Here is a 26,968-nt window from a genome sequence, read left to right on the forward strand (position 1 = left end):
ATTACCATGCCCCGTGAACTGTTTTTGTCTGTGTGCAGTGATGATGTAGCAGTCCGTGACGTTGAGTTTAGGGAGGCAGGTATTTTGCACTGCCCGTCGTGAAGTAGCTCCTGTGGAACGGTCAGAAATAAAGCACGTATCTCTGAAGGAAGTAAGGGAAATGAAACTTGTGTACATAAAAGGGACTGCTCCCAGTATATATACTATAAGAAGTTTAGTGAGAAAAGTATTTAATCATGAATTAAGAGACTCTCAGCTTCAGTTTCTGCTTTGTCATTAGTTTGCTTAAGTCATTTAACCTCTCTGGATAAGACTCGTTTCCTTATCTATAAGGAAAATAAACTTATTGGATAAGAACTCTGGCTCTTATCTTTTTGGGGTTATAGATCCCTTGGAGAATGGTCAAAATTCATGGACCATCTCCTAGAAGTGGGCATTTGTGCATCTACACACCACACAATGTACACTTTTATATGCAGTTTCAAGGGGTTTATGGGTTCCCTAAAGCCTCTCTATGGGATCAGGTTGAGGATGTGTTGGTTAGATCATTTTAAATTTTAGAACTCTTTCAGCTGTTAAGTTTATTTATTTATTTATTTTTCCCCCAAAGCCCCAGTAGATAATTGTATGTCATAGCTGCACATCCTTCTAGTTGCTGTATGTGGGACGCAGCCTCAGTGTGGCCGGAGAAGTGGTGCGTCGGTGCGCGCCCGGGATCCGAACCTGGGCCGCCAGTAGCGGAGCGCGTGCACTTAACTGCTAAGCCATGGGGCCGGCCCTCAGCTGTTAAGTTTTATACCATTTTACAACTGACAGTAAACAGCTACATGTGTCTGAGGAATGGTAATGAAGGAAAAAGCAGGAGGTGTGGGTAGGTAGTATTAAGTTGATGACAGTTTCTTTAAGAACTTTTTTGTTTTTTTTTTTTGGTGAGGAAGATTATCCCTGAGCTAACATCTGTTGTCAGTCCTCCTCTTTTTGCTGAGGAAGATTGACCCTGGGCTAACATCTGTGCCCAGCTTCCTCTACTTGATGTGTGGGATGCCTGTCACAGCATGGCTTGATAAGCGGTGCATAGGTCTGCGTCTGGGATCTGAACCTGTGAACCTCGGGCCGCTGAAGCAGAGCACGAGAACTCAATGTATGCCACCAGGCGGGCCCCGCTTTAAGAATTCTTAAAGTGGGTTGATAGAGCCTTGGTTGGCTATGAGTCTACCCAATACCATTCCTTATAATAGCTTTAACACTTTTCTAGCCCTTTGTGTGTGCCAGGCACTAAGTGCCTTAAGTTTACTAATTCATTTAATCATCACAATATCTCTTGATTGTTGTTTTGTTTTTTTTTTTTGTGAGGAGATCAGCCCTGTGCTAACATCCGCCAATCCTCCTCTTTTTTTGCTGAGGAAGACGTCCCTGGGCTAACATCTGTGCCCATCTTCCTCCACTTTATATGGGACGCCGCCACAGCATGGCTTGCCAAGCAGTGCGTTGGTGCGCGCCCGGGATCCGAACCAGCGAACCCCGGGCCGCCGCAGCGGAGCGCGCGCACTTAACCGCTTGCGCCACCGGGCCGGCCCCTTGATTGTTATTTTTAAGCAGTAGTTTGGGAAAGCAATAAAATTTTTATTTTTTTGTTTGTTAATAAAATTTTTATTCTTCTCATTTCTTTGAAAAAGTAAAAATACTTTTCTGAATACACAACTACAGATATCATTTATTACATGGCTATATCCCTGTGCTAAATGTTTTAAATACCTGACCTTCCAGGTGTTTGTACTCTCCATTTTGCAAATGAATAAACTGAGGTTAGAGAAGTTAACTAACCTGCCAAGATCACGCAGTTACTACGTTACTGGAGTAGTGAATTGAATCCAAGTCTTTTGATTCCAAAGCCCATGGTCTTGACTACTTTGCTGTACCACCTCAGTGCAAAATAATTATGTACTGATTCTGCTTAACAGAATTTATGATAATTTACCCCGAGTTGAGCTAACATTGATTCACCTTTGTGCTTATGAAGATAAATTCATTTAGCAAGTATACAGTGAATGTGTATTGTGTATCAAGCACTCTTCTAAACAACTGTGGTTCCTTTTTCCGAGTTCTTCTGTCAGTGGGCAGTTTTATAATGTGGACATTCGTTTGGGCAGATAATCCTGGTTTCCCAAGCCTAATTAAGACTTTATGATCTAAATGTAAACTATCAAAGCATATTAGAAATCTTTAGTGTTCTGTGTTTCTTTTCTTATTTTTTATTTTCAGTCTCATATTAAAATCCTCACTGAAGAATTGACTTCCTAACATTTTAGATTCCTGATTGTCATCAGAAGTTATTTAAAATCATCATTATTGGAATACTTAGAAACTCACCAAAATTATTAGATGCCCTAGCAGTTATTCTCTTTGATAGTATACTAACCCTTTGAAAGTCCTCTACTAATTTTTTTAAAAACGTTTTTGTTGATATATAACAAATAAAAGTACACGTGATTTTTGCTGGTCTTTAAAAAGTGTGTTTTTTTCTGTTTTTTTTGTTTGTTTTTTGGTAATTTTTGGGAGTTATTTATATGTTCTGGATAAAAGTTCTTTGTCAGATATATGTATTGTGAGATACCATCTTCTATTCTGGGCTTGCCTTTTCTCTCTGTTAATGGTGTCTTTGAAGAGAAGTATTTAATTTTAATTAATTCCAGTTTTTCAGTCTGCAGTTGTTGGATAAATGTATACATATCAGTTTGGTAAATTTATTAACCATCATTGTTCAAATCTCCCACATCTTCACTAGATGTTTTTTGTCTGCTTGTTATATCAGCTATTGAGAAATGTTAAAATCTTCAGATTTGATTTTGGATTTGCCTGTTGCTCCTTTTAGTTTATGTATTTCGAGGTTTTGTTACAAAGTGAATATAAATTTATGATTGTTTTATCTTCCTGTTGAGTTGATGCTTTTATTTTTATGAAATATCCTTCTTTGTTTCTACTAATACTTCTTGCCTTCAAGTCTTTGTCTAGTATTACTATGTGAGCTTTCTTTTCGTTAATGTTTGCATGGCAAATTTCTTCCCATCCTTTTCTTTCTACCTTTCTGTGTCCTTATATTTAAGGTGTGTCACTTGAGAGCACCATACAGTAACATGCTGTTTAACCCCATCTGATAATTTTTGTGTTTATTAGTTTTTAAATTTTATTTATATTTTTTTTGGTGAGGAAGATTGGCCCTGAGCTGACATCTCTGCCCATTTTGCTCTATTGTATGTGGGATGGCTGCCACAGCATGGCTTGATAAGCGGTGCGTAGGTCTGCGCCTGGGATACGAACCTGCGAATCCCAGGCCACCAAAGTGGAGCACGTGAACTTAACCACTATGCCACTGGGCCAGCCCCAGTCTTTGTTTTTAAATTGAAGCATATAGTTCATTTATATTTAATGTAATTATTAATACATTTGGGTTTAAATTTTCATCCTATTTTTTTTCTGTTTGTCTCATCTGTTCTTTATTGTTTTTCCTAGCTTTCTTTTAGATGAATCAAGTATGTTTTATTATCCCATCCCTCTTCTCCATTAGCTGTTATTTATATATTCTTTCATTATTACTTTAGTGGTTACCTTAGAGATTACAACATAGATCCTTGACTTTTAGTTTACCTTATATTAGTTTTTTTTCCTAACCACTTCCTGGATAGTATGAGTCTTTAGAATACTTTAACTTCCTGGGTTTTTTCCCCTTGGTTTTCAGACATTTGACCCTGGGGTGTTTGTTTTGTTTTGGTGGGGGGACAAGCCTGGTACTTTTACAAACATTATAGATGAAAAATTGTGAAGGCCCTGGGTGATAACCTTCCTTGGAAGGAAATGTGATTTTCTTCTGGCAGGCAGGCAGGCACGGTGTGGGCAGATCACCATGAGCTAGGTGAAGCTGGCTTGTAGGCTTTGTTAAGATTGGTCTATTTTTAATTTGCCTTTATTTCCAGTGCATATCTTTCCTCACAGGGAATAGCCTTCTGGGGTCTCAGCGAAAAGCCTGAGGTTTACCAGTTTGGTCTCCACGTTACTGTGCCTTGAATTCCAGCTTTTGTCTGCTCACCACTGCGAGCCTGCTGAGAGTCTCTGTTGAGTTCTTTAGCCTCCCAGTGCTGCTTTATGTTTGGTGTTTTGGTGTCTCACCCATGCTTAGGTGATGTGTGAGTAAACATCTCGATGAAAATTTGCTTGCAGAATTTCTGGTTCTTTGCATCTCTCTCCTCTTCATGCTTGGACCTCCTAAGTTCTAGCTGCCTGATAGCCAGCCCACTTGTGGCCTCTTATTTCCAGTCCTCCAAATACAACAAATGACCTAAGGGAACGAGTGAAGGCGAATGTGGGGCTCCTCTCAGTATACTTGCCTTGTCTTCGGAACCTTGGCCCCACAAGTCCAGGTTGCCTTTGTTGCTCTTTGATGCTTTTGAACAGTTGGTGTGTGTTTGTTTTTAGTTGTTGTAAAATACACATAAAATTTATCATCTTAGCCATTTTTAAGCATATACCTTAGTGATATTTGGTACATTCCTACTGTTGTGGAGCCATCACCTCCATCCATCTCCAGAGCTTTCATCTTGTAAAAATTAAAACTCTATACCAGTTCAACAGTAACTCTCCATGCCCTCCTCTCCCCAGCCCCTGGTCTACCACCACTGTACTTTTCTGTCTCTGTGAATTTCACTACTCTAGATACCATGAGGTATCTATATCTATAAGTGGAATCATAGAGTATTTGTCCTTTTGTGATTCAGGATTCATTCATGTTGTAGTATGTGTCAGAATTCCCTTCCTTTTTAAGGCTGAATAATATTCTGTTGTATGTACGTACCACATTTTGCTTATCCATTCATTTGTCAATGGATACTTGGGTTGTTTCCACCCATTGGCTATTTTGAATAATGCTGCCATGAACATGGGTGTACAAATATTTCTTTAAGACCCTGCTTTTGATTCTTTTGGGTATATTCCCAGATGGTGGACTTGCTAGATCATATGGTAATTCTATTTTTAGTTTTTGAGTAACTGCCATACTGTTTTTCGTAGTGGCTGCCATTTTACATTTCCACCACCAGTGCTCAGAAGTTCCAATTTCTCCATATCCTCGTCAACACTTGTTGTTTTCTGTTTTTTTTTTTTAATAGTAGCTATCTTGATGGATGTGAGGCAGTAGCTTTTTATTTTCATCCAGTTTTTATAGTTGTTCTTGACAGAGGAATTGATCTTATAAAAGCTGTTTTTTTCAAGATTAGAAGTGGAAATACGTGGAGTAGTGTTTTGAGGAAGGTGTTATTTTACAGATGAGGAAACAGACTCATCTGTAAACAGATGGATATTCAGGTCACACTAGTAAGTGGCAGAGATAAGATTGAAAAACAGCCTTTTTGGCTCTTAAATCTGTGTTCTTAACCACTGAATTATGTCGCTTCTCTAATACAGGTCTTCTTTCCTCAAAGTCATATCATCTCATTGCTCCAGGATATTGATCGTGATTACTCTTATAGTCCTATTGGGACTATTTTCTAGTGTTGTTTGTTTTTTCCCCACCATTAGATTATTAAATTGTGGAGTAGGGAACAGGGCTCTTATTTTTATGATTTGGTATAAGTTACACAGCTTTAGAGAAACATGACTAGGGCTTTGATTTGTCATATATCCTAGGAGACAATTCTTAAAATAAATGGAAAGTATTTTTAAATAGAATTTCTTACAACTACACTGTTTTAAAAACTTTTAAAAACAGCCCTGGAGGGATTTTGGGCCCATTTTACAGTGGTGGGAACTATGACTTGGAGCTTTAGTGGTGGAGCTAAGTTTTCAAGCCACGTTTCTTGATACCATATTCTGTGCTTTTCCATTCACTTTACCAGTAATACTGTTAAATTCAGAAATGTTAATCTGTCTGTACAGTTTACTATTTCATATCTTACCAGTGCCTTTTCAGCAGTGTAATCAGGCACTAGCATTGTGGAAAATATTGGGACAGTTCTTTAAGCTTTGATGTAAGGAGACTTTTTTCAACTATAATTTTGCAGTAGAAACTTTTTATTACCTTTATGTTTTGTTTTTTGTTTTTGTAATTTTCTATTTCATTGTTTTAAGCCTTCTTACCTCTTATGTATTTCATGTTTTGAAAGTGAACCCTGTTTGAAAACACTTAAATTTATTGCTTGTTGATAGAAGATTGCCTAGTGATTAAGCTTGGGAAAGCAGGTTCAAACATGTTCTAACAAACAGTAGCTACTTGTTATAGAGTTATTTGCTTGTTTGGTTTTTTAAAAAATGAGTAATTTTTTAGGGTTTATCTGTAGTTTACAAGTGGGATATTTAATATTTGTAGAGATTTTTAACCCTGTTTACATTCCTCTTTTAAAAAAATAAACAAAAACACAGTTATAGATCCTCTTGCTGTGAGGACAAGAAACTGAAAGAGAAATTATTTAAGAGTTTGATTAACCTGCTTGAGTTTGCTTGATAAACCAACTTTCAGAGCTGTTCCCTACAGTGTTAACAGTGGTCTTTGTCTAAATAAATAGCTACCATTGGCTGTAAGTGGGACCAGGCAGGGACCAAGTGTACCAATCCTTAACTGCCCTTGGTTCCTTAGTGGTATTATTAAAAGTACTGAACTACTGGTATTTGAAGCAAACATTTTATAGAGAGATCCCTTAAACTTTATAATTGAGACGAAGGACTGTCGTATTTATATTTGTAGTACTAAGTTTTCTTTCGAGTTGAATGTGACCCAAAGGTTAGTTTTAGAATTTGATTCCCAAATACCTGTCTAATCTTACAAGGGAACATTCTTCAAATGAGACACTAAATATGAGTAAAAGAGCTTATAATTTGTTTCTTTCCTTGGGTGCACCATTGATTACTGTGCCAATTACCCATTTATTCTAGTTTGCTTTTCTGTGACATAATGACTGTTGGTTAAAAGTATGTGCTGAACCATTTCTTGCAGGTAAGTTAAGTAGTAAGTTATTTTTTGAACTTCATTATCAAATTTGGTTTTGTTTTATTTTGATTTGTTTTTAATACCATTCCGTTACTAATGAAGCTGTTTAGTCCATTTACAAAGTCTGCCCTTGACTTGGCACACCTTTAACTTCTGTAAGATATGTATTTTTGCATAGCATTACGTCTTGACACCTAAGAATACTTTTGCATGCTGAGTTTTTCATCTCTTGTACATTAGTTAAATATTTAGGTATCTTGGTGAAGACATCAGTCAAGGGGAAGAGGCAGATGTTTTCCAAGATGGTGGGAGGAGTAATATCTGTGGCCTTGTAGGGCCAACCATCTTGTAAGCTGTAGTGTCCTCTTGTCTGCTGGGAATGCAAGGAGCCCTAGGTCATGAGTAGGAATTTGCCGAAGGAGTTTTACATGCAGATCAGCTGGTTGAGGTTCCCTTTTCTTATATCAGAGGAAGAAAGACTCCATCTCTCTTTATCTCAATTCCTAGAGACCTGCCTGTTCTAGTTAATGCTTTTAAACAGGTGGTACTTTTTTATTTCTTATCTGGCTTTTATAGTTATTTCTTGGCAGGGAAGTTGGTCTTATAAAAGCTTTTCTTTCAAGACTAGAAGTGGAAATAAGTGGAATAGCATTGTGAGGTAGGTGTTGTGTTACAGATGAAGTGATTATAAGTTGGTTTCTCAGGCTCCCTGTACAGATGAAGTCAGATGCCAAACCAGTCTGACTTCTTCCCAGCTCTGTGAAAAACAGGGACAATGAGATGGTCCCATCGTTGGTTATTCACTCACCCCTGGGTCATCTAGCTTGTGAAGATTTCTTGCCCACAGCAGGTTACCTTGGCCTAGGAATAGCAGCTCCTGAGAGAGAACCATAGATAGAGATTTACAATGTAGTTTATGTCTGTAGTGATGAAACTCACATCCCTTTAGTAAATCTAGTATTTAACTCACACATTAGCCTTTCAGACATGTTTTTCAGAACATTTTATTTTTAAAATGCCTGTGTTTTGGCTTAAAAAGGCACATAGAAGCAGCCACCAACTTCATATCTCAGCTGAGCTCTCTTCACTAGACCAAGGAGTGATGTTGGGCTCATACAAACTAGATTTTGATCAAAAGGCCTGAGATTAAAATACTATTTTTAGGTTATTAATATTTTTTTCTCTCTTTTAGAATGATTATCTTGTTTGTACTTTGTGATTGTATTCTTTTAGCTAGTTAGAGGTTAACTAGGGCTGGGATTTTAAATAGATCTTTTTTTTTTTTTATTTTATTTATTTATTTTTTTCCCCCCAAAGCCCCAGTAGACAGTTGTATGTCATAGTTGCACATCCTTCTAGTTGCTGTATGTGGGAAACGGCCTCAGCATGGCCGGAGAAGCGGTGCGTCAGTGCGCGCCCGGAATCCGAACCCAGGCCGCCAGCAGCGGAGCACGCTCACTTAACCACTAAGCCACGGGGCTGGCCCTTAAATAGATCTTTTTTTAGAATTAAATATTCATGTAGAAATATGTACAAAATAAAAGTCCTACAGTGATTTAAATGATTAGAACTACATTAAGATTGTATTACATAAAATCATCCACTTATTTTTTAACAAAGAGATTCCTATTAGAAGAACCTATTATGAAAATGCTGTTGTGTACCAACAAGCTGAATTCCTTCTGATAGTGCTAATAAGCAGTAAGCAAATTTAGCATGTTCATTTAGCAAATACTTTAATATGTATCATGTGCAGATCACAAGTTTATTGTGAATATGTGCATGTCTTTCTGTTTAACATACACTTAGACACTTGTGTATGTGCATGTATAGCTTTTATTTTGCTTGAGAGTAATTAATCATATATGCCAAACATTAAAATAAATGACTATTTAGTAATACTAATTTAAATAGCCATTCTGAAGTTTGTGGGTTTTCCCTTCTCCATTTATCAGCTCTCTGGTATCTATAATCAAATTTCAGGGTTAACAGGTTTTCTCAATATTATGTGTCATTTAATTATAATCATTATATACACCTTGACAGTCTCACGTTAAAAGACAAAGGTTTAAATCTTGTACTACAACAACTGTGTCTTCTTGTCCCCAGTCATCCTTCATGGACTTAGATGTTCTCTGCTGGCTCAGACACTCAGCTGTGTATTCCCGTCATACCTGGCTTCCTTGACTGAAGCATTGTTTCCCCCCATAGGCGATGTACCTGAAGAATTCATCAGCTGCACCTGACCCTTGCTCTGCCTTTTTGCCAGAGGGCTTGAGATAACAGACATTATAGGCCATAAGGTTGTAGATTCACCTACTTGAGTAGTGATAGCATGCCCATGCCTATGCTTAGGATTGAGAAGAGGGAAACTCAGGTCAGGAGAGACTCATAACAAATAGAAAGGGAAGAAGTACTAGTGAAATGTATCTTGATCCTTAGTGTATGTTATTTTATGATCAGAGAGTTAAGCTTCATAGGAAATCATATTAGAGTTTTTGAAATTATCTTTACCACCCCTTTTTTGTTACCCGGGACCAGAGTGGATAAACGGGACCTTACTCAAGGTCACACAGCTAGCTAATGGTAGAGCCAGAGATCATACAAAAAATTCCTAACCTCACATCTAGTATTTTCGTATTCAAAAATTTACTGTAACTGATATATCTGTTTTAGAAAACAGTTTGTCAATGTCCATGTTACCCAGTACTTCCACCAGAAATCTGCTCAAGGAAAATGAAAGCATATGTCCACAAGTAATAGTACCCAAATGTTCATAGCAACATTACTTATGGTAGACAAAGACAGGAAATAGCCCAAAATATCCATCAGCTGGTGAATAAACTAAATGTGACGTATCTGTGCAATGGAATACTATTCAGCACTAAAAAGGAATGACATATTGATACATGTTACAACATTAATGAACCTTAGCAACTTTATGCTTAGTGAAAAATCAAACGCAAAAAATTACGTATTATGTGATTCCAATTATATGAAATGTCCCGAAAAGGAAATTTATAGAAAGAGAAAGCAGGGATGCTAGAGTGGGAATGGACTGCAAGTGGGCTCAAGGGATTTTTTTGGGAGTGATAGAAATATTCTAGAACTGGATTGTGGCAATGGTTACACAACTATAGAAATGTACTGTCAATTACTGAACTGTACTCTTAAATAAATGAGTGAATTTTATGGCATATAAATTATACTGCAATAAAGCCAAAAAAGTGGGGGACATTAAAAAAATTTCAATGTAACACTTAATTTACTCTGAAGATTACATTCTATGTACCTTTTGTTCTGTAATGCTTATAGGTAGTGCCCTTTCACCAAAACCAGTAAAATCTGACCTAATTCTTTGACATTTCTCTTAGCCTAAATTAAGAACAATTGGTTTCTTAAGAAAGGTTAGTATCTTAGTAGACCTATGTTAAACTCGCTAATTCATATATATATTCCCTACAAGATGTGCTTAATGTCCCATAGGCATAGTATGGTTGAAACTTACAGGACTTGCCAGAATTACCAGTACTTTCTGTTCTAGCTGTGAAAAAACCTGACTGATACAAAGTTCTCTCACTGCTATTCAACTGCTTTCCAGAATATCTTCTCTCTTCTGCTTTTACCAGTTGAACTTTGTGCTGGGAGTCACTAAATATTGGTTTGAATTAGGAGTGGGTTATTTAAAAGCCTGGAGTGGTAATTGTAAAAATCCAGGATTTTACATTCAGATTACTTCACAAATGTCTCTATTTCATGCTTCATCTTAACGAAACTAAAAGTAGAACTGTTAGACAATTTATTAGGTATGGGTGTATGTAAGAAAGACAACATTGAACTCTAATCACAAGACTCATGTAGCAAAGAAAAAGTCTTCATCTCAGTGAATGTTTATGTTTTAAAGTAAAATGTTTAAGATGCAAATGTGTATGTATGGTTACTAGTTTCTCTCTTACCACTTGTCTTTAATTAACCAACTGGTTACTGGTTTTGATTGCAGTGAGTAAGAGTGATTCTGTATATGGTACTTTACTGTATCACAGAAATTTATATTCAAAACTGCACAAATGAAATTTATAAATAACTAATTTATGCAATAATCAGAGTGATTATTTTCATAATAAACAAGATTCTCATTGCTTTTTAAATTATTAGATTTATGCCAGTTTTTATTGAATGCATCTTGTTTTATGCTGAAAAGTAAGCCAGAAGTGGGGAGGGTTGGGCCTTAAGGTAAAAGAGTAGCTTCAGTACCTGTGAAACAGTGGCAGCCATCAAAATGAGGAAGGATGTGGTGAGGAGCAAACTCGAAATTTAAGATCTTGAGGATGGAAGTGTGAAGTCCAAGAACTTACCAGAGAAGTCATCAGTGAAAATTTTGAACTCACTAAACTTGATGTCAGAATTTGAAAGGGGTGAGTTTGTGCTGAGATTATATAGAATGTAGAAATGTGGGCACCAAAGATGCTAATAAAAAAGCAACTTTTCCTTGTAGCCATGGGGTATGTACCATGGCGTAAGATGAATGAGAAAAGGTTGGAGGAATGAAGTCATATGAAGAGAGTACTACTCATGGAGACTTTAGTGAAAATTGGTTGGAAGGTTGCTCAATATCATTTTAGTTGCATTGCTAATATGGTGGAATTCTGTTCATGTTCATTTGGTAGCTTTGTTTGGTGTCGCTTATAATGACAGTGTTCCTTTTAAAAGTTTAAAGATCACAGTTTGCAGGGGTTCTTAACTGTCTTGGGATTACAGATGTCTTCAAGAATCTGATGAAAGCTATGGGGTCCGTTTCCAAAGTGTTTAATGTAAGAACAAATACAAAATAATTTTATAATTTTAGGAAGTTCGCAGACCCACCAAAGCCCAGAGAGATCATGGTTAAGAATGAAAAGGAATTTTATTACTAATCCTTCTGTGAATTAAAAACACTAGTTTTTATTTCAATGTATTTTGGGATAAATACAGATTTTCAAATAATACACAAAATAGGACTTTTATAGCCAATAATTCTAGATTATGTGTGCTCTATAAAGTGAGGCACCTGTAATCATTTTGGTAACAACTTGAATTGACGGTAACTAGAGGTGTTTAATTATGTAATACTTGATGCTGCTCTATTGTAAGCATTAGAGCTTTTAATATTTACCAGTAAGCAATCAACTTAAGTCAATATGGATCTGTATTTCATTCAGCTCTCAGTTTTACTGCAAAGAATGTGATCTTTAAGTACAGTTTATTTAGGAGAGTGAGCACCGTGTTTGGGTATGCCATGTCTTTGGTGAGGAAGGAAGGTCTGCCTGCCTTGCCATCTACCTTTCGTCTCTGCTTTCTACCTACTTGCCTCTCCTGGGTGTAGTGCTTGCTCCCCGCCTCCTTTCTTAGGGTAAATGCGCAACTACCTGTAGCCGTTGTTTGTTTCACTAACAATGGTAAATTGTAAAGAGTTACTCTCTTTTATATAACTTGGGAGGGACAAGAAAATTCCGTGTTGCTTAAGTTGGTTTGCAGTGTTTCTCATCTGAAAAATTGACTGCTTTTGGAATTTTATTTCCTTTATTATTGTAGCTCTCAGTGATTATTATTATTATTATTAATTTGGTGAGGAAGATTGGCCCTGAGCTAATATCTGTGCCAGTCTTTCTCTATTTTGTGTGTGGGTCGCCACCACAGCATGGCTTGTTAAGTGGTGTAGGTCCACGCCCAAGATCCGAACCCACGCACCTGGGCTGCCGAAGCGGAGTGCCCCGAACTTAACCACTGCGCCACCGGGCCAGCACCCACAATGGTTATTTTTATCTTTTCAAGAGTTGTACTCATGTTTATATGATTTTGTTTTAACTGCAGGACCGTGTATATGTACAACAAAATAATGTGGAGAATGTCTACAATTTGGGATTAATTATTTTTCGAGATCAAGTTGTACGTTATGGGTGTATTAGGGATCATCTACGACAAACACTATTGGATATGATCGCAAGAGAGCGGAAAGGAGAAGTTGTAGACCGGTATAATCATCTTTTTACTCTTCAGGTTTTGGTTTTGGTTTTTAGTGGTTCTATCTTGAGAATCAATTTGCTGTCATAATTTTATTAAAATAAATAAAGGTTTGATTGCCCAGCACATTGTGAAAATCCTCAGAAACTTTATATCACAGTTAACAAAGTTACCTAGATTTTAACTTAAAAGCACACATCTATTTTTAGAAGAGACTATCCCAAGCTTTTATTTAATATACTTGTTAAAAACAAGACAGTCATTAGTTTCCCTTTGGATTTTTCATGTATTAAAATTTTAGTCTGGCATTTTGTTCCTTTTTTGCTGTGTGATAGCATTTTTGTTTCTTCATCTTTTTCTTTAAGGGCTTTTGGCTAGCCTTCTTTCTTAACGTGTTTGAAGAAAAATTTTGGACATAGTCTAAAATGACTAAGAACTTCTGTACCCCTTCTTTTGAGTCATATGCCCTCCCCATTTCTAACCTGATTGCAGTGCCATTTTTTGTGACACTGAAGCTAGAGTGGCTTGAAACATGCAAGACTACTTTCTCTGCTTCTCTGTGTTCAAAGCAGCTATTAGATGAAGACTTGTCAAGTTCTTTTTGTTTCATCTTTGATGCTTGGTCCGGATTGCCTAAAAGCCATACGGTACAAAACAGTTATATTGCCTATGGGTAGTTATGTGTTGTGCCCATGTCAGGCAGTATAGCCTCCCTCTCTCCTCTTGGCTTCCTGATAAACAGCCTTTTTATTCTGTCTCTGTTTTTAAATACACAGAAATATTTAGACATCTTAAACATATTTTCAGTAAAATTTGAAAGTTACAACAGCATGAGAACAACTTGAGATAAACAGCTTTGCAGACAAGACATGCTTTCCCATTATAATCACTCTAAATCCTTATGTTATAAATGAGTGGCATAGGGGAAATTGGTCACTGATAAAAAAAATATTCTGAAAGTCTTTCTAGCTATATTTGTTGCGTTTTTTACATGAATCTTTATTGTAATTTGATTATTAAGTGGTTTAACTTCTTTTGACAGAGGCGCCATAAGAAATGCTTGCCAGATGTTAATGATTTTAGGTCTTGAAGGACGATCAGTCTATGAAGAAGATTTTGAAGCTCCTTTTTTGGAAATGTCCGCAGAATTTTTTCAGGTAATCAGTGAAGATATAAATAAATGCTTTTGAGATGTTCTTAAAGTTATTGAATATAGTTACTAATTTGATCTTTTTGACCTTTTTTTACTGAGGCCCTTTGGGGAAGAGGGTGCAAAAAATGCCCTTCAGCACACCCACCTCACTTGCTTACATTTCAGTAAAGGGACTCACTGGAAACAAACTGAAGAGTTTGCACCTGTACACATGATTTTTTAAATTGTATGTTAAAAAACATAAACTTAGAAATAACCTTAACATTTTATTATATATATATGTTACAAATTATTTACCATAAATTCATAGGCAGTGCATCATCAGTGCAGTCTCACTATTCAGGCTTTTGGTAATATAAGTTAACTAGTAAAATAAATAAAGAAATATGTATGATCCGTAGTGCATATATGTTTTAAAGACTGTGGATTAGGAAATTATAGGTCAGTAAGTGCAGTTGATACAAGTTTTCCATGGTATATACAACCCCAAACCAACTAAATTGCCAAAAGTGAAGCTAAACTAGTACTAACTTGTAATGAAATGATAATAATTGATACCATGACAAATGTGAGACAATATTTATAAGATAATAATAACCAGGCATCCTTCCCGAAAGTCTCAGCTGTATGAGCAGTTTATAGTAGGAGCTTTGCAGTGTTGCCAAAACAGACTTATTTGAATACTAGCTTCAAGGTTTTCCTCCAATAATATGTTTTTTAAAAAATAAATGAGTACAAAATTATAGTAACTGCTAATAATTCAGTAGGTCATTCATAAGAGCCATTAGATGTATATAAAAATGGAACTTGGTATTTTGGTGTTATTTATACATAAAGAAACAAAGAATGGACTTGCTGCTTTTTTTTTTTTTTTTAATCAGTTTATAGCCCATCAGGAAGACTTTTGTGGCCAGCACTGGTGAGCCTGGACCATGCTTTATGAACTATTAATTTTATAATGTAGGAAACAGTCTTTATTTTCTCCTAATACAGCAACTAATTCTAGATATTGTTGACCTTTGCATTTGTTTTAATTTCCTTCATTGCAATATAGAAATACCAATAGATTAATTGTCAAGTTCCAAAGTGTGCTGCAGTGACTTGTGTATGTGTGTATATACATATTAATACATACTGTTTTTTTTTTTTTAAATAATTTTATTTATTTATTTATTTTATTCCTCCAAAGCCCCAGTAGATAGTTGTATGTCATAGCTGCACATCCTTCTAGTTGCTGTATGTGGGACACGGCCTCAGCATGGCCGGAGAAGCGGTGCGTTGGTGCGCGCCCGGGATCCGAACCCAGGCCGCCAGCAGCAGAGCCCGCGCACTTAACCGCTAAGCCACGAGGCCAGCCCCAATACATACTGTTTTTGATAGTGAGTGGAGAGATGGTCTCACCAAGATTTTTGTTTGGTGTGGTAATGTCTGTTCTTAGAAACGTGATTATTTTCAAGGATTAAAACTACTTTTTGTTAAGAAAATGGGAAGTGTTATTAAATTTTTACACGGTTTATATCATGTCTTGTATTATGTAATTCTTAGGTATATTGGTTAATCCTACCATCAAATAGGTTAAAATCAACTGGGTTAGCGTTTATAATTAAGTGGAGCTTCTGTAAGGCTGGTGTTGGCAGACAAGATTAATAGTTATTTAAAAGCTCTACTTCTCAAACTTCAGTATGTATACTCCTTTGAGACTGGGAGTGGGATGACAGGAGGACTTTGGTAACTAGCAGTGTGTCAGCAAAACTGTATGATAAACTTGATGAATTTTTCTAGGCATAATTTTACGTTAAATCAAAGAAGAATTTCCCACTCTCCTTTGGGGTCAGATGCTCCATTTTGTACTTTTGACCCTCACTAGCACGGGCTTATTATAACTTTTTCTCCTATTTGGAGTACATTGACAGAGTTTGAAAAACACTGCTTAAGGATAAGGTATTAATTTAGTCCTATGTAAGTAATGCTTTAAAGGATATAATTCAAACTATATGAAACTATAAACTATTAATAGTGCTCATGATATTTAATGTGGTTTATGATAAACACTATAGAAAACCAGTGAAAAGCAGACACATTTTGCTTCTATGTTTAAAAAAAAAAATCATGCTTCTTACTTGCAGATGGAAAGCCAGAAATTTTTAGCAGAAAACAGTGCTTCAGTATATATAAAGAAAGTAGAAGCTAGAATTAATGAAGAAATAGAACGGGTGATGCACTGCCTTGACAAATCAACCGAAGAGCCAATTGTAAAGGTGGTTGAGAGGGAACTCATTTCCAAGCACATGAAAACTATAGTAGAAATGGAGAATTCTGGGCTAGTACATATGTTGAAAAACGGAAAAACAGAAGGTAAGTGTTAGCAATCGAAAAATAATTAAATCCTTAAAATTCTGCCAGCTTCTCAGTAATTTTTTTATTTTCTTAAAATAAGATTATGAATGTCAGTTTTCAAGGAGTTGTGGCGTGTGTCATTAGTTTCTCACCGTTGTTACTTTGATAGGATTTAATGGTAAAGCTTTACACTCGTTAATGACAGTTTTAGATACTGCTAGTGAACTGAGTGGCTTTTTCTTCTCTGTTGCATTTTAAGTCTCCTCACTGTGTTTTTCTTAACCCAGAAGATAAGTTTAATATTATTGGTGAGGCCAATGATCTCCTCCTCTATTACTGTACTTTGCTTTTATATACCAGAGGGTTTGGATTCTCTCCATGCCATACTTTCTGTAGTTTTTATGATTCTTTTAAAATCTGAAGTTCCAATCTTAAAATTTGTTTAGGCTTTCCTTTGGGAGTTAGTTGTGATAAGGGTGCTTAAAATGCAAAAATATTTGTCTTCCATATCAACATATTTAGATAAATAAGTAGGCTGGTTTGGGGAACTCTAAAGTCATAGACTGAAAAAGGAGAAAGGAGAGTTGCATAAAAGTAAATGTAAACATTTTTGAGATAACTCTAGCATTTACTCTTTTTGGCTGTTTACCTTTATTTTCCTAAAAATGATATTTTGTGACAGGTACTCTAGAAGAAATTATAAGTAAAAGAAAATAGTCATGTTGTCTTCATTCTTATTTTCTGAAGCTTTGCTTTAAAACTGTGACTTATAAGTTACTGATATGGTATTAAATAAGTCAACATGGTACTCTTGCTATTCTCCTGCTTTTTAGAGGAAGTCGTAGCAATTTTTTAGCCACTTTCTTCTTATAAAAGAAATACATATTGCCTGTTGGAGTCATGACCCTAACTAGGGAATGAAAAAAAATTTTTAAGTGAATAATTTAAAAGAGAGGGAAGAGAATGTAAGAGAAGGGAAAAGAAAGATGGTGAGAAGAGAGGTTGTTCCATGCTTCCTGTAGTGAAATCCTTGCTTTGTGTTTTGAAATGGTTATATTTCTATATATATGAAAAGTTTCTGAAAAGTTGTATGTAAATTTGTTTTTATTAAGCCAGAGCAAGTCAATTTTTAAAAGACTCTTCTGATGATAAACATTTTTTGTAAAAGCAGAAAACAAAACAAAAATCGTTTCTAAGTATGTTTGTCAGGCTTTCTACAATCAGCTGCTCCTGGATGTCTAAGGTCTAAGTCAGGGGTTGGCAAACTTTTTGGTAAAGGGATAGATAGTGAATATTTTAGGTGTGTGGCTCGTACCATAAACTATGCATCTTTGCTATAATAATGAGAAAGTAGGCATAGACAGTAACACAAATGAATAAGCTTGACTATCTTCCTATAAAATTTTGTTTGATTTTTTTTTTTTCAACCATTTCAAAAGGTGAAAACCTTTTTTAGTTCATGAGCTGTTGACACAAACAGGCAGTGGGCCATATTTGGTCCGTGGGCTACAATTTGATAATCCCTGATCTAAACGGTCCCTGGCAGACTAGGACTTTATGAAAAACATTTTTCCCTACTTAAAATGAGAATCGATGAATTTTCTAATGTACTATTTAGCTGTTAATACTTTCTTATCTACCTTTGGAGGAGGGAGGGGGAAGATTTAAATGGACTGGAGATTAGGGGTTAGGAAGTGTTTGATGGAGAGGTTGGGTATGCCTCAGTTATAGTATCTCTGTAATCTGTATGGACACTTGTGTTAAAGGCATTAAGTCTGCCTCACACAGGGCAAGTGCTTAATAAGTACATAAATGAAGAAGTATCTGAATAGCTACTTACCATAGTTCTCTAGGTAGTGCTTAATGTTTTCAGCAAGTAAGCAATTATCAGTGATTCTAAATTAAATTTTGAAATCCTGGCTTCAGTTTTTCCTGCCTTTCCACTAGAAATCTAATCGTGAAATGTCTTAATTATGCTAGGCCCTGCTCTTGAGCAGTATGACGAGAATATGTCAGAGGCACAACTTCACCATTATGAAGCCAAATGTCTCATAAATCAGAAAGTGAAAAACAGTTTTCCCACCATGAATGGAGGATGAATTGGATTGATTATTAGATGCAGATAGCACTATGAAATTAAGTTCAAATGGTATCTCATTTTATTGTTTTATTAAGTGTATACAGAAATAATGATATTTAATTTTTGAATGCCAAGTGTTTTCATTTTCTCTTTCACATTCTTCACTACACCATACATTTATATACAGTGAATTAAATACAATGAAATTATATTAATTTATGTACAATTAAATATACAACATATAATTAAGCAAAATTGTAATAACATAGAAACAAAATACACAAGTTGGAAACCATATTGTTAGAGGTTTGTTAGAGGCATATTGATTATATGCCAAATTTACTATAGTATATGTCCATAAATTGATTTTGCATTTGTAATACCTGTTTTTAACATGGGAAATTTGGTTTTACTTTATGCCAAACATGAGAAACTATAAGATTTGCTGTGTATAGATTACTTTGGGCATATATTATTGATGAAAACTTATTTTTTTTATAAAGTTTGCTTTTGAAAGTCAAAAGCCTTTTTTGTAAAACTTGCTTTCTAAGTATTTTTTAAATACATGCAACTTTAGTTTTAGGATCTAAATTGCTTTTATAAATATAGACCTGAGTAGGAAAATTATAGAACCAGTCTGCCATATGTGGCCCACCACGAGTTTGGTTGGAAAAAAAATCAAAAGAAGAGTAATATTTCATTACACATGAAAATTATATAGATTTTAGATTTCAGTGTTCGTAAATAAAATTTTATGGGAACACAGTCATGCCCATTCATTTATGTATTATCTATGGCTTCTTTCTTGCACAACGGCAAAACTGAGTAGTTGCAACAGAGACCATGTGGCCCACAGTCTAAAATATATACTGTCCGGTGCTTTACTGAAAACATTTCCCAGCCCCTGATGTAGAAACTGCTATTCTACCTCCGTTTTCACAAGCTCTTGATCATAACACTTTGTATATGATTGTAGAGTTCTGACACTGTCGTCTCCCACTACGTTCCTCTTTCAGAGAAGCACTCCACGTACGGAAAAGCAGCATTTCAACTCCACATTCTAATCTTGTGAAAAAGGATATAAACAATGGATAGAGTCTAGAGTTTTCATTCTAAATAAAAACAATGTAGTGAGATAAACCGATTTTTAAAATACAGATATTGGCTTAGGGCATCACCTGGGAAATATTAGGGATTGCTCTCAGGAAAATATTCAAGAATAGGAATTTATGCTATTAATTTTATATAAACCTGACCATGATGTGTAATGAAATAAATTCTAGTATATTTTATTTTCTTTGTTGTCGTGGTTGTCATTTGAACTTTCGAGGTAGACTTACTTAAAAATATCTGTAAGACTTTGATTGGTTTTTAAATTCCTTATTATATTGACTACCAATTATATCATAATTAACATTATTCTTTTGATAGACATTTTGTAGTATTACTAGGTTCTAGATTAGAGTTATATATATATATAGGATGAATTATGTAGGAACTCAAAACGGCAGTTTTCATTTTTCGTGGCTTTCTTTATTATGCTGTTTGGGCACCTTTTCCATGTCAACTAACATTTGCTAGGACACTTTATTGATGCTTCAAAGCATCTCATATGAAAGCTGTATCTCATAAATTGCAATAATAACTTTTAACTAGCCTATTATTTTTTCCTTTTTTTCTATTTTGCTGGGGGTTTTTTTAGTAGTTTTTCATGTGGTCAGCAAATTGTAGTAATGGAGAAATAAGCTTCTTTAAATGTCACAAATCAGCATGAACAGAGATTCACATTTTCCCCTTGATCTTTAATGTAGCCGATTTGTGTGTTCTTTCTGATTGCAGATCTTGCTTGCATGTACAAGTTATTTAGTCGTGTGCCAAATGGTTTGAAAACGATGTGTGAGTGTATGAGTTCCTATTTGAGGGAGCAAGGTAAAGCCCTTGTTTCTGAGGAAGGAGAAGGAAAGAATCCTGTTGACTATATCCAGGTCAGTAAATACAGAAGATTCTCGTTAAGTTTATGGTAAAGTAATTTTGACAAGGGCTAAAAAGCTCACTTTTACTGAGCTATGTACTGTGTATTTTAACTTAATTGTCCCAGTGGTAAACTAATGTGTGATTACCCTGAATATGGTCGAGTTCTGCAGAGAGTGTGTTTATAGCAGAGGGCCAGACTCAGCTGCTGCTTTTCACTCATTGGCTTGTCTGATGAAGACCTTGTTGAAATAGTCTCAAGAATGAAAGTCTTTCTACTGTTTTGCTATGGTTTAGCATTCATATACCTTGGTGTGTTAGAAAACATAACTGTGTTTTAGTTAAATACTTTCTGCTTCATAATGTTTTGCTTTCAAGCAATACTACAAATAAATTATGCTCTAAGTTTTTCATATTTTAATATAAATAATTAGCTTTTTTGTATATTTTTAAAGCTAATTTTCTCAGGCTTACCCCTTCAGTCAAGACAGAGGAGGGTGGGAAGAAACAGTGAGAAAGTTCTTCTGTTCATCTTCAATAGAGTAATACACAAATGGAGGATAGAGTACTTCCTTCATCACTGACTTTTTTAAGACAGGCTTAGATATAGGCTTAATATAATAATAAAGAATCTATAAGTTTAACAAATGCGCACATTATTACCAGCAAAGTTAAGACAAACAGTATGTTTATAGAAAAATTATTATAATGTATCCTAAATTTCTTTGTTTTTCTTTGGAAGGGCTTATTGGATCTGAAGAGTAGGTTTGATCGCTTCCTTCAGGAATCATTCAATAATGACCGGCTCTTTAAACAAACTATTGCTGGTGACTTTGAGTATTTTCTCAACCTCAACTCCAGGTCCCCTGAATACCTCTCATTATTTATTGATGATAAGCTGAAAAAGGGAGTCAAAGGGGTAAGTATTAATGAATTTGAAAACACTTTAAATTTTATTTGTAGATATAAAATTGTATATAAAAGTAAAATTAGGGGATTTTTGTAGATATAAAATTAAGCATAGCCTGTTGCTGCACTTAAGTGTGTGCTGTGATCTTTGAAAAGGATTGTTTTAAGGTATTTGAAATACTCAGGAGTACTTAATGTGTAATTGGCATCAAAAACAAACAACTATGCGGTCTTTAGATTGTGAGGGATATGCCAGATAGATATGCCAGAGAGATAATAAGGAACTAGAAAACAACTATCCATAGCACAGAATCTTGCTTGCTCATCTGGTTCTGGGGGTTATATATCAAACAATACTTGGATGCCAAGATTTTGAATGCGTAGACTGGAATAGCTATCAGAAAATAGTGTGAAAGCATACACTAAAGCTCAGTGTCAAGCCTTTATTATATGTCTGGGATCTTAGAAGCTTACTACAGCATAGAAAATCAAATTAAGCATATTGTGATCTCATATAAATTCTTCTTTTTTTAATTAATCTTGGAATTTGTGACACAAAAGGGAAAAGCAACAAATGGCCACAGGTTTCACAGACAGTTATAACAAAGAAACAAACGAGGAAGATCACCAAGGGCACAGAAAAGACACATCCATTCGGTCTTCCATATTTTTAAATGTGATCTTAATACAACCTGCCACAATATCGTCCTGCCCTTATTTAAAAGATAAAGGCAAGGGGTCTTTTTACTCTTTGAATTATAACAAATTATTACCCTTCTGTTTGCACAATTTATGTTTTGAATGGGCTTATATGAAAATATCTGTCTTTTGGCTATGTAAGTTTCTGCCTAAATATTACGCAAAGGCATTGTAAAATATTCTTTTTTGTGATTAAAATTTCATTTCAATGGCTGGGACCTTGAGAGTATTATGGTAAGCAAAATAAGTCAGATGAGAAAGGCAAATACCGTGATTTCACTCATGTGGAAGATAACACACACACACACACACACACACACACACACACACACCCACACACACCCCACACACACACACACCCCAGATTGGTGGTTACCAGAGTGGAAGCAGGATGACTGGAGGGTAAAGGGCACATTTGTATGGTGACAGATGGCGACTAGACTTTTGCTGATGAACACAATGTAGTCTATACAGAAGTCAAAATATAATGATATACACCTGAAGATTATATGATGTTATAAAGCAGTGTGACCTCAATAAAAAAACAATATATGTAAAGCACTTAGCACAGTGCTCAATAAATGGTAGCTTTCAAAAAATAAAATTTCATTTCATCTGTTCTCAGTCATCTTTTACTCCAGCCATATATCGCTTGGTGCCTCCATTTCAGTAGAGACCTCTAGGGAACGAAACTCCACTCCTACCCCTGCTGGGTGCTGCACTAGATGAGGACGTAAGAGTTATGCTGCTGTGTGAAGTAGGAGGCACTTCCTTATACTAGGTCCCTCCTTCTCATATATCTCAACCAGATATTTCTGTTTGTTGTCAGACGGTATTGTTTTTAACTGTAGATGAACTGTGGTGCTATTTTTGTAGAACTGAAATTTTGCAGTTGTTAAATTGCCTTTTAATTGTTTTGCAGCTAACAGAACAAGAAGTAGAAACAATATTGGATAAGGCAATGGTCCTTTTTAGGTTTATGCAAGAAAAAGATGTATTTGAACGTTATTACAAACAACACTTGGCAAGGAGACTTCTCACAAATAAAAGTGTTTCTGATGACTCTGAAAAAAATATGATATCTAAGTTAAAGGTAAGGTGTATATAAGATGGAATGGAGTGCACCTAACTAATGTTTATCACGATTGAACACCAACGACATGAGATTGGAAAATATTTATTTCTATAAATTAATAAAGTAGATTTTTTTTTTTTTTTTTGAGCAGGCTGTGCTTACCTTTGTTCAAGTTTTGGAACAGTCAGAGTTTGCCAAAATTTCTCTTGGTGTGGCATGGAAATTTGGGGAGGATTAGTACAAGGGAAACAATAAGAGAATATTACCGTGTAGTTCTGTTTACAAAATGTGTTCAGTAGACTACTTGTACCCAAATCACTTGACGGGCTTGTTGTAAACGCAGAGTTCTGGGCCCTGCCTTTGGTGAAGTGTCTTGGAATCTCTGAAAGAGTCTGCTGGGAATTTGTGTTTTGAAATAAAAAGTCCTTGGATTATTCTTAAACACATTAAAGTTTGGTACCCAGAGCATAGCACAACTATTGGAAAGATTTAGAAAGGATGGCAGTAACATGGAAGAATTTATTTCTTTGTATGTTTTCTCATAGAAAAATCCATCATTTTTTGGTGTATATTTGTGTTTTTCTTCCACAGACTGAATGTGGCTGTCAGTTCACATCAAAACTGGAAGGAATGTTTAGGGATATGAGCATCTCAAACACAACTATGGATGAATTCAGGCAACATCTTCAGGCAACTGGGGTAAGATTCTCCACTAATTTCTACTTATGTGTATGTATTCATGTAAAATCTTTTGTAATGGACATTTTCATCTATGTATCAGATAACTGAACTGCTGGTGGCATTTTCTTAAATGTTATTAGTGACAACATATGTATTATCTGTGAGTGCTTTAAAAATTATTTTCCCCCATATAATCTTCAGACTATTAATGTTAAAATATTTTTTCTTATCCTTTTCTTTTTTCTTTTTTTTTTTAACTTTAGCAGAAGAACCCTTTTATTTTTTTTTTAATTTTTTGTTTATTGCAGTAACATTGGTTTATAACATTCCTTCTAAAACTTAGTTTATCCTCCCTATTTGAAGGAATGCAGTGAAAATTTAGTAAATAGAATAGTTCTGCTGTTACAACCATTATAGATTGTGAGAATAATACGGGGCTTAGGCAAGCTTACTGAATTTTAGTACTCTTCCTTTCACTTCACCCCAGGATTGTGCCATCTTGAAATTGTCACCTGAGCTTCCTGTACCTCAGTAATCTCCTTCCCATCTGTCAGATCAGCATAAATGGGCATGACGTCCTCAGGGTTGATGGGGGTGAGCTGAGTATAAACACTGACGCTAGTGTATAGTTATAATTATGGTTTAGTGTTGTGACTCCCAGCAGGTGGTAAGCTGCAACTTGCACAGCTTTGGAGTCCTGTGAAGTTCAGAATTTGTTTGTTTTGTTTTACTGTTTTTCAACTTTATCTCAACTGTAAGTTTAGAGAACTCCACAGTTTGTTTCCTCTAAAAGTTTTCTCTCTGAGGTGACCATATACCACTTTTTAATTAAGACAGGTCACAATAAAAAAATTTGGAGGTCTTGCCTTTGATATTTGAATATGAAATCACCACTTATAGTTGTCCCACAGTATCATCACAAACAAAATATGTGAAAATACCTAATTCTATAGAAATAGACATTTATATATATTAAGGCATTCTGACTCAGGGACTTCTGGTCCCTTTCCATTGTAAATAGTTGTTTAATTTGTCTCATAATGTTTCCAATGGAGAAGGGCAGAGAGCGGGAAAGATATGTCTGTGATAAATAGAAGTTTAGGTGGGCAGAAACCGAATAATGTGATTATCCTAGATAGCTTTTTTTTAGATTGTTTAGGGATTTGTACTTCATTCTGTCTAGTACATTGATATAATTGTATTTTCATGTGAGATAATTTTTTTTTCTGTTTTTCTTCCCCTAATCTTACACATATTGAGAGCTCTAAGGAGACAGCCTAGTCTGAATAAATCCTCCATTGAAACCATCTGTAAGGGAATGTTCCTGGATGCGTTCAACACCCTTACTGTTTAAGTGTCTGATTACCTTGGTAGTTGAAGCCCTTTTGATAAGAAAATTCCAGTCTTTATCTTGACTCCTCCGTTGCAGTTGTTTCATTTAAAAAAGGGGGGATGATTGTGCAATCTGATGATTTTGTCAGATTCTTTTTGCCTTTGTTATTTTCTTTAGTTATATAAAAGTTTCTGAGTTTTCCAGTCTTTCATCTTGACTATTCATATATATCCTGCACTCTGTGGTGTACAATATTTGTTTAATAATTTGTTTACTACAGTAAGTAGAGTACTTATCAAGATGCTCAGAATTATATATCTGCTAATCTGGTTGCAGCTTCCTCTTTTAGGCCATTATTTGCCTGCAGTTATTGGCTCTTTTATAATTATTTATGCCAAGGACCTTAAGCTTCAAGTTTCCTAAGCATTAATCTACATTAGAAAGATTTGATGAAAATTGACAAAGTAATCAAAACAAATCTTGAGCTTTCTGAAATCTTTGAGCCCTTTAAAATATCACCAATTCTCAGGCAGATGATTCTCTGTAACTTTCTTAGAGGTTCTTGGCCTATTGAAATATACCAAGAGAGTGGCTCTTCCGTTTACTTTTAGGAATCATATAACAAGTACTTTCTTAAAATTCTAATAATCCTTTTATTTTATATAGATAAATCTTATTTATTATGCTGAAGGAAATATAAGTATTTGTCCATTTTTTCCCTGTGTTTTTAGTTTTAAAATGAGATGGGCAGGAAAACCTCCTTGCTATCATATTTCTTTTTATATATATCAGCAAATCATATCATATCCTGACAGACTTTTCTGGTACCTCTTTGTGTACTTGGCACTGTCATGTGGTATCTTTGAATATACAGTCATGCATCGCATAGCCACAGGGATATATGCTGAGAAATGTGTCTAAAAATGGGGATAACGTTCTGAGAAATGCATCATTAGGTAATTTCGTTGTTGTGTGAACATCATAGAGTGTACTTACACAAACCTAGACGGTATAGCCTACTACACACCTAGGCTGTCTGGTACCAATCTTAGGGGACCACTGTTGTATTTGTGGTTCATTGTTGACTGAAATGTTGTTAGGTGGCACATGGCTAAGCTGAATGGCTTCAAAGTATTACTAAGATAGCTAGGAAGTGAAGACACAAACCGATAGAGTAATAGTTCTTTGAGGTTCTTTTCTTCCCCCATTTAACAAATGATGCGTTAAGTGCTCTCTCTGCCAAGCGTGGTTCTAGGCACTGAGTACACAGCAAAGAATGGAGTAGACCAAAATCCCTGCTGTGATGGAGCTTATGTTCTAATCTGAGAGACAGATGATAAACAAGATAAGAAAACACACAGCACCTTAGCTGGTGATAGGAGATACAGAGGAAATCTGTAGCAGAAAGAGTGGTCAGGCAAGGCCTTCTTTAAAAAATGACATTTTGAGGAAAGATTTGAAGTTTAGGGATCAAGATGTGAGTATATGGGAGAAGAGATCAAAGACTTTGTGGTCTTGAGTGGATTGAACCGAGTTTGTACCCTCACTCTACTCGCAAATGTACAGAAAGTTCTTTGCCCTCCTCCATTCGTCATCCAAGAGTCTCTGCTGTGGTCATCTCTCCTGTGCGTCATCTAAGATTTCTGGTTTCAATTTCTTTAAAATGAAGTAATCATTTAGTAGATACCTGTGAAGAAATCTGAATGTGGAATACTTCTTGATATTTATAAACTCATCCTTCCCTTTTAGAAATCAAT

At 35.5% G+C, this 26,968-nt stretch overlaps 1 protein-coding gene across 3 annotated transcripts in view; it reads left to right on the forward strand.

The window, feature by feature from the left end:
- CUL3 (cullin 3) overlaps positions 1–26,968 on the forward strand; it is a 98,395-nt gene that overhangs the window by 49,293 nt on the left and 22,134 nt on the right. For all 3 annotated transcript variants that reach the window (XM_087424756.1, XM_087424757.1, XM_087424758.1), the window contains 7 exons: positions 12,824–12,984; positions 14,016–14,130; positions 16,253–16,481; positions 20,383–20,528; positions 21,257–21,433; positions 23,045–23,215; positions 23,789–23,896. In XM_087424756.1, coding sequence (XP_087280882.1) covers positions 12,824–12,984; positions 14,016–14,130; positions 16,253–16,481; positions 20,383–20,528; positions 21,257–21,433; positions 23,045–23,215; positions 23,789–23,896 — 1,107 coding nt within the window. The remainder of the gene's footprint in view (positions 1–12,823; positions 12,985–14,015; positions 14,131–16,252; positions 16,482–20,382; positions 20,529–21,256; positions 21,434–23,044; positions 23,216–23,788; positions 23,897–26,968) is intronic.

This window comes from Ceratotherium simum, chromosome 37 (genome assembly GCF_057802395.1).
Source record: "Ceratotherium simum simum isolate JZ-2026a chromosome 37, ASM5780239v1, whole genome shotgun sequence".
Lineage (NCBI taxonomy): Eukaryota > Metazoa > Chordata > Mammalia > Perissodactyla > Rhinocerotidae > Ceratotherium > Ceratotherium simum.